The sequence below is a fragment of the Microcebus murinus genome, chromosome 8, assembly GCF_040939455.1.
Source record: "Microcebus murinus isolate Inina chromosome 8, M.murinus_Inina_mat1.0, whole genome shotgun sequence".
NCBI classification, from domain to species: domain Eukaryota; kingdom Metazoa; phylum Chordata; class Mammalia; order Primates; family Cheirogaleidae; genus Microcebus; species Microcebus murinus.
Window position 1 is genome coordinate 89,821,077 of NC_134111.1, and position 14,447 is coordinate 89,835,523.

Consider the following 14,447-nt stretch of genomic DNA (forward strand, 5'->3'; position numbering starts at 1 on the left):
CAGTTAGTTCTCCACTTCGGCTGCTGCTCCCGGGCCCATTCCCCGATAGCTGGGCCCCCAGCCTTAGGCTCCAGCCCTTCTTCTCACTACTCCCGCCCCCTCGATCCCTTGGCTACGCCCTGGGGTTCAACGCCGCTTTCCTTCTCCCTCTCAAAGTTAGAAGCTGGCAGGGAAGGAGGGGGGGAGGGAAGAAGAGAATCTTCAGAACTACAATTCCCAGCAGACCCTGCGAAGAGTTCTCGCGAGTTGCGAGAAGACACGTGCGCGGAAGAAGCGAGCAGTAGCGGGCGGCGGAGCCGGCAGAAAGAGCTAGTGGTAAAGGGAGCTGGAGGGGCGGCAGGAGGGGCAGGGCCCGGCCCCCTACGCGGAGGGCGGGCTCGGAGGACCACGCTAGCTCTCCGCGTGTCCACGCTTGTGTTGGTCCGCAACCCCTGGCAGCTAGAGGCTAGGGTTTATTGGACAGTCAGTGTGTTGTTCCGAGGGTTGGCAATCAATCCTCCGAATCCAGAGATTCGGCACCAGTCATCAGTATTAGCACTCAGGGGGTTGGTGGGTTCAGTGTTTAGGATGCCAAGGGAACCTGTCTTTTGATTCGCGGTCCAACATATAGAGGTTAGTTTTAGGATTCCTGTTCAGCTTATAGAGGGTTTTTGCTAGGATTGGGGTTTCATCAAATGCAGATCAGTGTCAGTTCAATACTTGGGGTTTATGCTTAGCATTGAAGTTAACTATCTGGGGCTCACTCAGGTTTTCAGTTCAATATTCAGGGCTTGCAGCTGGGATACGGGGTTTAAGATCCAGAACAAGGCTGCAACAATTTGGGGATCAGTGAGCTTGAGGTTTTTGTGTTTTGAGGTTCAAGGTCTGAGAAGGGGGTGTTTACCAAGTTTCTGAATTTGCAGAATTTGTTCATGGCCAGAGGGAAGTCTGTTAGAGATCCAATTGTGGGATGTGAATTTCAGAATTTGGGAGGAATCATTGTGAGGTTTGAAGGCCTACTGGAATCTAGGTTGGGATTTGAGATGTGTAGGATTTGTGGATGTTGTGTCCAGGGAGGGACTACATTAAACCTTGGGCTAAATGTTGCTATTTGGAGTTTGGTTGGGGTGTGAGATCTGAGCTTGATTTCTCTGCTGGAATTGAGGTTTAGGTAGCGGTCACCATCATGCTCAAAGCCGTGATCCTGATTGGAGGCCCTCAGAAGGGTGAGGTGCCAGGGGAGTGGGGGGAGGAGGTTGGGCTGGAGTGGTTGGTAGGGTGGAGGCAGAGGAAGACAGGAGGCTGAAATGTTGTCATTTCTCCACTTGCAGGGACTCGCTTCAGGCCTTTGTCTTTTGAGGTGCCCAAACCACTGTTTCCTGTGGCTGGGGTCCCTATGATCCAGCACCATATTGAGGCCTGTGCCCAGGTAATCCCATAGGCTGTCCTCTCTAACCTCACTTCCTGCTCATCTCCTTCAATACCTATCTCCCCCTTTCCCAACCATGATCTCTTCCCACCAGGCATAACTCCAAGACTGTCATTCGCAGATGACACTATGAATGGCGCCCCCTCAAGTTGTGCAGTGCCACTGCCCTGTTGTCTTCCCCTAATCTAGTCTCTCGTCTGTCCTCTTCCTGCTCAGATTTCACTCCTATTTTTAAAATATGGAATGTGAGATCAGACAGGGATCTTAGAAACAATTTAAAGCCATGGCTTTGGGAACCTTAATGAAAACCAAGCACAAGATTCATACCCTGATCACCATGGAGCTCATTTCTTTATTGCTTTTGGTATTGGGATAGGCAAGGTTTTGGTTTGAGTTCAGTCTCTGCCTGCTCTGAGGCCTAGTGCAAATTTCATGCCCTCTCTGAACCTGTTTCCTTATCTGTAAAATGGGGGTGATTAGACCTATTTTGTGGGTGGTGAAGCTTAGAAATAATGTTTGTAAAGTGCCTAGTACAATGCAGGTCCTTGATAAGTGGCACCCTTACCTCATATGCTGATCTCAAGCTTAGGCTGACAGATAATAAAAATGGGGGGAATGAATGGATTATAATTTAATACAATTTGGTAGGCAAAATATTTCCTAGAGTGGGTCCCAGTTCAGATGGGTGAGGCTAATAATAAAAGATTGGAAGATCAGGACTAAGACTTCCTCTAACTTCTTCATCATCCAGAGGAGAAAACAGGCCAGAGTGGTAAAGTGAGTGCTCTGGGGCTGTGGTCTCTGGACTTTGTGCCACTACCAAAGATTTTCTCATAATTTCTTCTTATTTGATATTTTTTCTCCCAACCTCTTCTCTTGTTCTCAGGTCCCTGGGATGCAGGAGATTCTGCTTATTGGCTTCTACCAACCAGATGAGCCCCTTACCCAGTTCCTAGAAACTGCCCAACAGGAGTTTAACCTTCCAATCAGGTGTCTGTGCACACATACATGTATGGGGGTGGGGGTGGCCTAGGCCTGTGAGTTCTCAGGAGTGGGTTGAATCAGCATTTGTCAGAATTCACCCTCATATACTAGAAGGATCATTACTTGGGCATCTCTGAATTCTTGAATATATGGATTTTTCTCTGTGGGCTGTGAATAGGAATACTTCTGGGAGCAGGGTGGGGTCAGGTGCCCTGGCTCATGGTATCTGTCTCCTTGGATCTACTGAGCTGGCTCTGGGGTCCCTGGGAACAGGTACCTTCAGGAATTTGCCCCCCTGGGCACAGGGGGCGGTCTCTACCATTTTCGGGACCAGATCCTGGCTGGAGGCCCTGAGGCTTTCTTCGTGCTCAATGCTGATGTCTGCTCCGACTTCCCCTTGAATGCTATGTTGGATGCCCACAGATGCCAGCGTCACCCTTTCTTACTCCTTGGCACCACGGTGAGGGGATTTTGAAGGCATGATCCAGAGAGCTTCCTGGAATGCTGGGCGTCAGGGAGGCAGCAGCAGCCCTGGGGGTTGGAGAGGGAGCTGGCATCAGGAGATGTACTGCTGCAGCAGGAATGGAGGCGTCAGTGGAGACCCCGAGCCCTCTGGCTGTTCAGAAGTAGGGAGGGGGAGGGCAGCTGTCAGTTCTCACCCTTGCTGAAGGCCTGTCAGTGGCGGAGCTGCGTGCCAGGTGCTACAGGGGAGAGAAAAAAGAAAGAGAAAACAGACCTGGTGGCCCCGCAGCAGGCAGGTCACGGTCTCGGGTGTGTCTGTCTTTCAGGCTAACAGGACTCAGTCCCTTAACTACGGCTGCATCGTTGAGAATCCACAGACACACGAGGTGAGAGCAGAGAGGAGCTGGGTGGGTGCCCACTCTGTGTGTCACCCCCACTCAATATGGCTAGAGATGCTGGAATGCTGTAGGGCGGAGCTCCCAGTCTTGTCCCCCGATTAATCATCTTATATAGGCCGGGCTCGGTGGCTGACGCCTGTAATCCTAGCACTCTGGGAGGCCGAGGCGGGCATATTGCTTGAGGTCAGGAGTTCGAAACCAGCCTGAGCAAGAGTGAGACCCCATCTCTACTATAAATAGAAAGAAATCAATTGGCCAATATATATAGAAAAACTTAGCCAGGCATGGTGGCGCATGCCTATAGTCCCAACTACTCGGGAGGCTGAGGCAGGAGGATTGCTTGAGCCTAGGAGTTTGAGGTTGCTGTGAGCTAGGCTGATGCCATGGCACTCACTCTAGCCTGGGCAACAAAGCAAGACTCTGTCTCAAAAAAAAAAAAAAAAAAAATCATCTTATATCCCTTTGAGAGAAATAGGCTAGGGGGAAAGGGGTCACAGTTCATTTCCATGGGTGTGGTGTACAAGGTGCTGTGGGAACATAAAAGGAGGGGCCCAACCCAGCCTTGCCTGATTTGTTTAGATGAAGAATGGAAAAGGAAGGCATTGCAGGCAGAGGGAACAGCATGTGCAAAGGCACAGAGGCAGGAAATGGCATAATTGTCTCCACATTTATGAAGCGGGGGCTTAATAGGAAGGGAGGAGGTCTTAACCCTGTTTGTGAAACCCCCTGCCCTGAACCTAATTGACTGTTACACACCCCTTTTATTTCTTCATCCTTTAATTTCAAACATATAAACACACATGCAGACACATACATAGTTTGTGCCAGACACCAGGTAGGTACGAGAGAAACACAGCCAAAAAGGTGCAGTCCCCACCTCTCAGGCCCCTCAGTCTAGTGGGAGAGACAAGTCGAAGCCAACCTTTGCAAATGACACAGTGTCAAGGGTGAGGTGTGGCCACAGGCCAGGGGTGCCCAAAGGCATGAATAGCTAACTCTGAGGCCGGCAAGGGAAGACTCACAGAGAGAGTGACAGTGTCACCTGGGTTTGGAAACGTGTGATTTCCAGTTGAAGAGATGGGAAAGGGCATTCCAGGCGCAGGCGTGCAGCAATGGCACGCGGTTGTATGCTGGGGGTAGGGAGGGTCGGCAGGGAAAAGCGTGGAGTCTGGACTTAGCTGAAGGTGGATCAGGAGACGGCAGTTGTTGCAGGGTTTGAAGCCAGCAGTGGCAGAACGTGCACTGCATTTTAGGAAGACTACCCTGGCAGCAACAGAGAGGGGCAGGGAGGGCCTGGAGATCAGGGCGTCTCAGGGGACTGTGGCGGTCCTCTCCTCCTCCACTGAACCCAGCTCGCTCTGTCCTCAGGTCCTGCACTATGTGGAGAAACCCAGCACGTTTATCAGTGACATCATCAACTGTGGCATCTACCTCTTCTCCCCGGAAGCCCTGAAGCCTCTTCGAGATGTCTTCCAGCGCAATCAGCAGGATAGGCAACTGTGAGGCAGGCCCCATGGCCCCGTGACCCCAAGTACTCCCAGTCCCGGACCTGACACACACACCAGTCTCTGCAGGCTCCATCTCAACCTGCTCACCTTCCTCCTCCCTCCTCCCTTCTCCACCTGTCATCTCCAGCTGACTTCTGAGCCCCTCCCCTTCTAACCTCATTCTGTCCCTCTTCCTTATCCATCCCAGTTCCTCCTCTGTCACTGCCTGCCCACTCCCCTTCTGGTCCATTTCTCTCAAGCCCTGAGTGTCCCAGAGACGTCTTTCAGAACAGACAGCAACACACAGTTGGGTGCACACACGCTCAGTGCAGACACACACGCGTGCACACACACTTACTCTCAGGCCGAGGCTCCCCTGGGAATGTAGCACCCAGAACCCCGCTCACCACGGTCTCGGGTGGCCCTCCTAGGCCTGAAAGCTGTTCCCTTCCAGGGACCTTTGCTTTTGCTCCTCCCCTGCCCATCGCCCCATCTCATGCCTTTTTCACGCACGGCCATTTCTCACTTCCACCCGTGTCTCTGCTTTTCTCTCCACCTCTCCTGGCCTCTCTGTCTCTGTTTCTGCTGAGCTGGCATCTCTACCATCTCTCTCTCCCTCTCTGTCTGTGACTGTCTCTGCCCTCACCAGCTGCCTTGCTCTGGGGTGAGTCTGTCTGTGTTTCATTCCATCCAGTCAAGGGGAGGGTGACTTGGGGGGTGTGGGGTAGAGGGCCGAATGGGGGGAACTCCCTCTGGACATGGGGACACGGGGCAGCGATGGGGGGGCGGGTCTGTGCCTGGCGTTCCCTTGTGATAGCACCACCAAGCTGGGGCTGGGTGGGAGAGGTTCCTGGGATGAGAGCAGGAACCCTGGGATGAGAGCTCTTTGGAGAGGACCTGACCAGACCTGGGGAGGGGCTTGGAGAGGCGGTGGGAATCCCTCCGACTCCTGTCCCTGAGAGACCGCGTCGGCCGCACAGGCAGGGTCGGCTAGGGAACTGATGTCAGCATCCTTCCTCTCTGCCAGGGAGGACTCTCCAGGCTTGTGGCCGGGGGCAGGTACCATCCGCCTGGAACAGGATGTGTTCTCGGCCCTGGCAGGGCAAGGCCAGATATATGTGTACCTCACTGACGGGATCTGGAGCCAGATCAAGTCTGCAGGGTATGAGAGCCTGGGGTGGGGTGGGGGGTTCTGGGGCTCTGGTGGAGATGCTGGGTCACCTGGGGGGTTAAGACGTTGGGGTGATAGGCACAGGCCCTGCTGGCCCCTGAGCCCCTGCCCCCTCTTTGTGGCCCCTAGCTCAGCCCTCTATGCCTCCCGCCTTTATCTGGGCCGCTACGAGTTCACTCACCCAGAACGGCTGGCTAAGCACACGCCAGGAGGTCCACAGATCCGAGGTACCCACCCTACCCCAAATCTTAACCTTCACCCTCCACCACAGCCCCCTCTGCCCTCTGAGCCAGGACTGCTGACCTCAGTCCAGAGTTGAAGTCTCAATCCCTGCCCCTTCCCATCCAGATATGGTTTTGGGAATTTGCACCCAGGACCTCTCTTCTGCTTCTAGGAAACGTTTACATCCACCCAACGGCTAAGGTGGCCCCATCAGCTGTGGTAAGCACTGGGCCCAGACCCAGGGGAAAGACGGGTGGCGGTGAGGGTGGGTGGGTAGCACTGGTCTCCCCACTTTGTCACAACCTGTTGTTTGGCCTCAAGCCGGTCGTTTCTCCCTCATCTGTTCTAGGAGGGGATTGGACCTGGGGACCTCCAGGTCCCTCCAGGGCTTATGGTGTGTGTTCTTCCCCACAGCTGGGCCCCAACGTCTCCATTGGGAAGGGGGTGACGGTGGGCGAGGGCGTGCGTCTCCGGGAGAGCATTGTCCTCCACGGAGCCACAATACAGGTAGGAACCAGTGGAACCAGTGTATACATGGCAGCGTGTGGCACCCCAAGGGGCTGAGGGGAGGGCCCGGTACCCGCCCCCCAGAGCAGAGAAAAAGGGTGAACCAGATGCATCTGGCCACATCTGATGTACCCACCCATTCCCCACCCGTTCCTGCTGCCTCCCCCCGCCCCCCCACATCCTGTTGGACAGGAGCACACGTGTGTTCTGCACAGCATCGTGGGCTGGGGGAGCACCGTGGGGCGCTGGGCCCGCGTGGAGGGTACCCCCAACGACCCCAACCCCAACGACCCGCGGGCCCGCATGGACAGTGAGAGCCTCTTCAAGGACGGGAAGCTGCTGCCTGCCATCACCATCCTGGGTACGGGTTCCCTGGGGGCTGGGAATGTGAGAACACCCACAGGTGATGGCCAGTGGTCTGTGGGGAGCATTTGTTCCTCTGTGTGTGCGTGAGTTTCTTCTTTTAGCAAACAGCAAGTGCCTGCTGTGTGCCAGGCCCTGGGTGAGTCACTGGGGGCATGAGGCCAGGGGCGCAGATGGGCAGGGAGGGATCCCTCCCTGCTGGCAGTGGCCCCCAGGTCCCCCTGGTGCCCTGCGACCTCCCCCTGGTGCCCGGTCCACACTGCAGGCTGCCGCGTCCGGATCCCTGCCGAGGTGCTCATCCTGAACTCGATTGTTCTGCCACACAAGGAGCTGAGCCGCAGCTTCACCAACCAGATCATCCTCTGACGGGGGCTGCCAGAAGGCCCCCCCAACTCCTACCCGCTCCCCTTGAGGCTGCTGCTTGCTTGCCCAGCCTCTGTCCAGAAAGGACCAGAGGAAGCCAGGCAGGACCTTCACACGCCGGGAGCAGTGTGGGTGGCCTAGGACTCTTGGCCTCTCTCCCAACTCCCTAATAAACCCCGTGAACCTTGGAGCCAGCATGGACTCCGCCTGTGCCTGGGCTGGGGGTGGGGGCGGAAGCAGGGCAGCTGAGTCAGGCCCCCCCACATTAGCATTTAAATTGGAGTCGTAGCTGTGGGCTCATGAATAATGAATCTGGAGCCCTGGTAAATCTCCCCCTCCCACCGCCTCAGCCTCAGCCTCCTGCACTGCTCGGGAGGAAGGCCCTCTAGGCTCCCAGCCCGCCTGGCCCCCTTTCGCCCTGCTTGCCTGCCTCCCTGTCCCTCCCCACTGGGCCTGGCTCAGGCTCTCAGGGGTAAGGGTCCCGCAGGGCAGGACGAAGGATTTCAGTTGGGCGGTGGGCCGGGCGCAGGGGCCACAGGCTTGGAGGCTGGTCCCGGCAGCTCACTCTGCTCAGTTCCTGCCGAGCCCCATTCGTGGCCTTTTTTCCGCTTTGCCAGCGCCATCTGCTCCCAGCCTGGCTTTTGGCGGGGTGGGGGTTTCCACCCCCGCTTGAGGCCTCCAGTCTCAGTCTCCTACTCCCCTGGCTGCCAGGGCAGATCTGAGCCGGTGCCATTCTCTGGAAGCTCAGTGGGAGGCCCCCTGTTCTGGGAGGGGCCAGGCCACCTCCCATCACCCTGGCTCTGCCCTTTGGGAGGTCTCCACCCTCCTTTCCCAACCATCTCGTGTTTGCCCATGACCCCCGTGTGCCCCTCTCGGTGCCCCCCTTTCCCCAGCTGTGGGTGCGGAGCCGAGTTGCCAGATGAGCTGGTAATGATCGTAATCTGCTAATTGAGAGGAATCTAATTACCCGAAGAGAATGGGGGGGGCAGGGTGTGGGTGGAGGGAGGAGGGTGTCCTGGCAGCAGGCAGGGGTGGCAGGCGGCAGGGTGCTGGGGGCCTTGTTGTCAGCACCAGGGACTGGGACAGAGCCCAGGATTTCGTGGCTTCGTAGCTGGGCAGTTAGGAAGATGTGCTTCCTCTGGAATTGGGCTGAGGTCGGGATCAGGCTGGATGTGACCTCCCAGGGCTGTGTGGGAGCCTGTAGGGTGTGCCTCGGTTCCGACAGCCCTGACCGGTAACCTGCCTCTGTTTGAGCCTTGCCTCCATCCCAGGCCTTCCGTCATCCCTCTGTGTGGGGCTGGGAGGGGACTGTAGGTCCCCACTCTGGGCCTGGGGTCAGGAAGGGGCTGGGAGAGGGATGGGCCCTAGGGCGGGGGTCTTGGTTGCTTCCCTCGCCTCCCCCCAGTCCTGACCCTTCTGTTCCGAGTGGTTGGCAGAGGCCGTGGCAGCTCCATCATAAATATGATAATTTAATTATTTTCTCAGCAAAACACCGTGAAATCCAATAAGTCTGTGTCAGGCCCTGGCCCCCGGGATCCCCCTCCTAGACCCAGTGGGGGTGGGGACATGGTGGGGAGAGGCATGGAAGGGAACAGGGTCAGTGTTTGAAGGGGAGGCAGGTAGTGAAGCTGAATCTTTGTCACATGCCACTGTTGGCTGAGGGAGCCACTGTTGGGGGGGGGTCTAAGGACAGAAGTTGTAATGCCCTCCCTTTTCTCCAGCCCTCTTCTGTGCAGGGAGGGGCCTAAGGTGTGGGAGCACCCTGCCTCTGGAGGGGAGCCCTCTTCCACCACCTCTGGGACCCTGCACCCAGCCTTCATTGGCCCTGTTGGGGTAGGAGGGTGCCAGCCCCAGGGAGGGATTGAGGAGGGAGAAACAGGAGGGAATGGGTGGGAAGTAGGGGGTGAACAAGGGGGGGAGGGATGCGGGGGAGGGGTGTGCTCCTGCCATTAGCGCTTTTTTCGGTTTCCATAAAAAGATCATTCTGTAAAATCAGCGAGGGGGAGCAAGCTGGGGGCCGGGGAGGGGGGTGGGTCCCTGGCACCAAGCTGGATGGGGCGACAGGGGAGGAGAGCTGGGGACAGGGACTGAGTGGAGAGAAATTTGGATGGGCTTCAGGAGCCAGCAGAGGGGAGAGGCTGAGCCAAGAACACAGACTGGGGAGGCTGGCTGGGCCTGGCTGGGGTGGGGCAGGCAGGGCAGGGCACTCATCTCCCTCCTGTCCCTTTGGCCAGGCTGGGGGGTGCGGGGCCCAGTCCCACCACCATCTCATCCCCTCCCCCAGCACTTAGCAGCCATTATGGGGGAGCAGATTGCAGCCCCCTCCTCCTCTCCGGGAAGCAGGCACAGCTGGGCCCCGCCACATGTGCCGCTTCAGCACGGAGCACAGCTGGGTGTGCCCAGAGCCTCGCTCCCCAAAACACAAAGGGGGTGGGCGTGGGCCAAGGAGAGCCCAGACCCCTGAGACAGACACACTGACACCTCTGCCAACAGACACTCCTTGAGGCGAAGCTACACCCACCAACACACGCTCCCTCGTGTGCAGAGACGGGAGAACTGGCAAACACGCAATTACCCAGCCCCGCCTGCCACCCCCGATCCCGTCCCCCAGCCCCTCCTCTTCCCCTTCCTTCCCCCGGGGCTCCCCTCTGTCACCGCGGCCACCTTGGAGCTGCCCTGGGCTCTGATCTGGAGGGAGCTGGGGGCGGCTCAGAGAGCGGGAGGGCAGGGGGTGGTGACGGGTGTCTGGGTCTGAGGCATGAACCCTGGGAAGCCACCTGCCCCCTCCAAGCCCACACCCTCCCCACAAAGAAGCCTCCTCCAAAACTCTGGTCCTTCCCGCAGCCTGGGCTCAGTGGGGTCTCCGTGCCCTATTCCCTGTGGCTCTCTTGTGTTCCATTGGCTGCCTCAAGGAGGCGCTCTGTGCCCTCAGTGTCTCCAGCCATCAGCTCAGCAGCTCCCAGGGCTGGCTCCTGCCACTTCCCCCCATAATCCGCCGGGACCCTACCCTCAGCAGGCACCCCTCTCCACTTAGCTCTGCTGCCCCTGACACGCGTAGAGTATGGGGGCCCCATCAATGGCAGAAAGGCCCCCTCCCCAGAACAGACGATCAGGAGTTCCTCCTTTCCCAGTCGATGACCACCTCTTCGCCCCTGATTAAATCCTGCCCCCTTTGCAGCCTTCACTTTTCCCATTCATCTCCTTGGCCCTGGTGTCTTGCCCTCAACCCTCCCCCCCTGCCCCCCACCCCCTCCCACACCGCCCCCCCATGCCCCTCAGAGCTTTAATCCCTCCCGCTGCTGTGCAGCCTTATCTGCTCCCAGCAGCTTTCGCTGCTGCAAAGCCCTCTCCCCCTCCTTCTCCGGATCTCCCCCTCCTTCCCCAGCTCTCTCTGCTCTCTGGCCAGCCCCCTCTTCCTGGCCAGTCTGTTTCTGCCACTCAGGCCCCCATTGTGGCTCTTGGCTGACCCCAGATCTGCACCCCAATGCCCTTTGCCCTCTCCTCTCTCCAGCCTCAGCTGCAAGCCTGGGGGCTGCCTACCCACTCCCACCATGCCTCTTCCATCCCAACCCTCCCTGCGGGCTGCATAGACTGTTAGTTTCTGGCCAGCCAGGAGTTTTTATCTCTCCTCTTCCTGCCCTCCCTTTCCTGCTCCCCAACCCACTGTCCCAGACCTGGCCCCCTTCAGTCCGAGGGACCCATTGCCTCGGCTTGGGAGCATCTGAAAGGGGATGGAGGTGTTGGTGCGAGACACAGGAGAGGATGCTGGCCCGGCTCGCCCTAGGAGGATGGGGCAGGGGGGTGCAAAGATACTGGCCCACAGTGGGGGCAGGGCCTGGCAGTGGGACACTAACCCTCTTCAGTCGCCTCAGATCACGTTCGGGCCTCCCCACCCCCTTCGCTGGGACTCTCATTAACCGCTTCTCCTGCCTCGTCCACAGCATAAATAACCCAGATAAATCAGCCGCCGTCCGCCCCCCGCCCCTCGGCCCCCGCACAGCCCGTTTGTCACCGCTGCTCGCTCACCAGCCAGGCCTGGCGCGGCCCGGCCCGGCCCCCCCATCCTTGTCCCTTCCCACCCACGTCTGTCCCACACTGGCTCATCCCTTGATCCACACCAGAGCCAGGTGTCTGGGCTGGGGAGGGTGACCAGGGGGTGTCCCTGAGAGCAGGGGAGGCTGGGGACCACCTAGGAGAATGATGTCTAGGAGCTAGGGGGTCGTTTAGTTTATGAATAGGGCCAGCCAGGCAGGGAGTCTGGGGGCCAGGTTGGGGGTCCCTGTGCCAATAAGAGGCTTCCTTGGAGCCCCCCAGGTTGGGTCCTGGGAGGTCTTCAGGTCTCCCTTGGTGGGATTTTGCCCAAAACATCCATGCCTCCTCCCAGGCCCCTAAGCCAGGGAGTCCTGCTCTCCCGATCACCCCCTCAGCCTCTGCCCCCTATTCCCGGTGCTCTGCCTAGTCACTCCAGTCTCCACCTGCCAGCTCATCTACCACTTTCTTTCTCGCAGCAGGAAGCCTAGTTCATTCCCTGAGGGGTGGAGGTAGGTGGAGATTGGACTGGCAACAAATCCGGTGAATGGGGACAGAGGGAGGGTTCAGGAGCCCTGGCTGAGGCTTCGTGTTCTGACCCTGCAACACCCCCTCCCTGCACTCCCTTCGCCCACACCCAGCTCAGGTCCTGGCGGACCACACTTGGCCCTGAAGCTTCACTGCAAGGGGCAGCTGGTCCCCCGGGAATGGGTGGGGGCAGCAGGGAGGGATGGGGAGCTTGGGCGCAGGGCTGCCGTGGGGGTGGGGAAGAAGCTGGGCCGGGCCCCAGGGACCAGCTGGGCAATGAGCCGGGGAAGCAGCCGGGAGGCTAAATGAGGGAGATTATCACCCAACTGCAGCCGGGCAGAGAGGGAGGCAGGCAGGGAAGCGGGGAGAGGGAGGGGTGAGGGGACGGGCCAGAGGCGAAGGGGGTACAGAGGGACTGGGAGGGGGCCGGAAGAGACTGGAGAGGAGGGAAAGGTCAAGAGATGAGCTGGAAGGGTGGGGGGCGCCCACTGAGCGTAACCACATTCCTGGAGGTCTACGAGGCTGGATGATGGGGACTTAGGGACAATTGGAGACAGCTGGGTGTGGGGCAATGGTGCGGTGTGCATGCAGCTAACCACTCCACATCCCAGTAGTCTGGGGCTCCCCACAAAAACCCCACTTCCTGCTCCCCCATACCCAGTTACCACCCAGCTTCATTCCCTATAGAGGTTGAAGGCTTCCTGCCATCCCTTGAAAGGAAAAAGGGTGTGATTTGAGCCATGATGAAGGCCATGTTGTGGGGAGAGTGTGACCCCGAGATTTCAATGGATGGCAGGGGAATTCAGGGGTATGTACAGAATCCAGGGCAGCAGCGGGTGCTGGGGGGAGCTTGGGGGGCAGCTCCCTGCTTTCTTGGCAGAGACCCAGACTGAAATAACCTTAAAAAAGCAATTAAATCACCTTTTAAAAAAAACCCAGTAAAGAAAAATCAATATTGGGAGAAAGGGGAAGAGAGAAAAGGATGGGGAGGAACAGTGGGGAGAGCTTTGGAAAGATCTGGAAGTCTACCAGGGAGGGAAGAGCATGGGAGGGGGCTATCTAGGCATGGGGCAGACAGAGGGGGACTGTCTGTGGTCACTTGGACACCCTTAGCTCCAACTCAGCAGCTGCTTCCAATGCCAACCCCACTCTCCCCTCTGGGACACTGTGTCCCAGCCAGAGGTGGCACCTGAGCCCAGGGGTCTTATATGCCTGGCCTGGGGAGTCAGCTGACCCAGACCCATCCAGGCCTGTGGGGATGCCCAGGTGTGGGGCCCCTGAGGAAGCCACTCTGCTGAAAAGTAGGGACAACCTAGGCAGGGCGCCATGCATGCAGGACTGGGTATGGGGCAGGCTCCATGCTGGGGCGACCCTGATAGGGCCTGACCTGGCCTTGCAGCCAGGGTGGGCAAAGTGGCTCCCTGCCGGCAAGGGAGCTATCCCTGGGTCTCTCCCATGGGGCCAGGCCTGCCGCAGGTGTCCGGGTGGCCGCAGGGGGTGGGGTGGCCATTGGGCAGCGAGTGGACCTCGGGCTCTAATCCCCAGCAGCTGCCGTTTCCCTCAGATCGATTCCCTTCTCACTTTTTTTTCAGCTGCTGGTTCCTCGGCTTGGATCGATGGAGCCGCCTCCCTCCGCCCTTCTGAGCTTCCTCTCCCTGCTGCTCATTAGCGCCCCGATTAATCAGCCCCCCTTTCCTCCAGGGGACAAGTGCTTCCTCCCCCATGAGGGCTCACGCTCTCACGTGGCCCCCAGAGCATGAGCGGCTCATCCTTGCCACCCCCACCTTGGGGGTACCGACTGATGCATCCCCCCTGGCCAGCCCACAGAGGCTCCCAGCCCTGCTGTGACGACTGTCCCCAAGCCTGCTCCTCCTCCACAGGAACACAGCAGTCCCCCTGGGGCTCCCCTGCCCCACTCTGCCAGGTGGCCGGGCACCCCTTGTATCTGCTTCACCAAGACAGTACTCCCTCCCCCTGGAGCCCAGCACAGCTCCCTGCTCCCTTCGACACTCTCACCGGGCAGGCTATTCCTCACCCTGTACCGCCTGCTCCCCCTACATATGAGAGCCCCCCACATCATACCTCTCCAGTGCTCCCCAGCTTGTTTACCCAGTGCCCCTCTCCCCAAGCCTGGTTGTGATAGGGGATTTGGGGAACATTTGGGGAAGCAAAGTGGCCACAGATGTGAAAGTCAGCCAGGGCACTGTCCCAGACGCATGAGTGACTGAGGCTGGGGCTGGAGGCGCAGTGAGGGAGAGGGCAGCCATTCTCCCAGAGGAGCAGGGAGGGGCATGGTGGATGCTGAAGTTGGGAGCAAAGCTCTAGGGAAGCCAGAGAATCTTGGTGGACTCATGGTTGTCCCCTGGTCTGTCTTGTCTTCCTCCTCTCCCCTCCCCTCCCTTCCCTCATTCAAACAAGTGGCTCTCTCAAGGAGTTTCTGGAAGCTGCTGTGAATGGGGTAGTGGAATCAGGTGGTGGCTGGGTGCTGAAGTCAGGGAGGCCAGGAGGTAGGGGACTGAGTTGGC

General features: G+C 58.5%; 1 protein-coding gene across 7 annotated transcripts; it reads left to right on the forward strand.

The window, feature by feature from the left end:
• The first annotated feature begins 230 nt into the window (after positions 1–230).
• GMPPA (GDP-mannose pyrophosphorylase A) lies at positions 231–7,555 on the forward strand. Of its 7 annotated transcripts, none has more exons than XM_012740135.3 (14): positions 231–315; positions 1,145–1,205; positions 1,311–1,408; positions 2,295–2,398; positions 2,666–2,852; positions 3,181–3,240; positions 4,621–4,751; positions 5,389–5,403; positions 5,767–5,901; positions 6,040–6,137; positions 6,305–6,351; positions 6,547–6,639; positions 6,832–7,000; positions 7,268–7,555. In XM_012740135.3, exons 2-14 carry the CDS (start codon positions 1,166–1,168, stop codon positions 7,366–7,368), a joined length of 1,278 nt encoding a protein of 425 aa, XP_012595589.1. In that variant the 5' UTR covers positions 231–315; positions 1,145–1,165; the 3' UTR covers positions 7,369–7,555. The 7 variants fall into 7 exon arrangements, with proteins under 7 accessions (XP_012595589.1, XP_012595598.1, XP_075862086.1 ...); XM_012740144.2 differs by having other exon boundaries at positions 6,855–7,000; XM_076005971.1 differs by lacking the exon at positions 5,389–5,403.
• Positions 7,556–14,447: the final 6,892 nt, after the last annotated feature.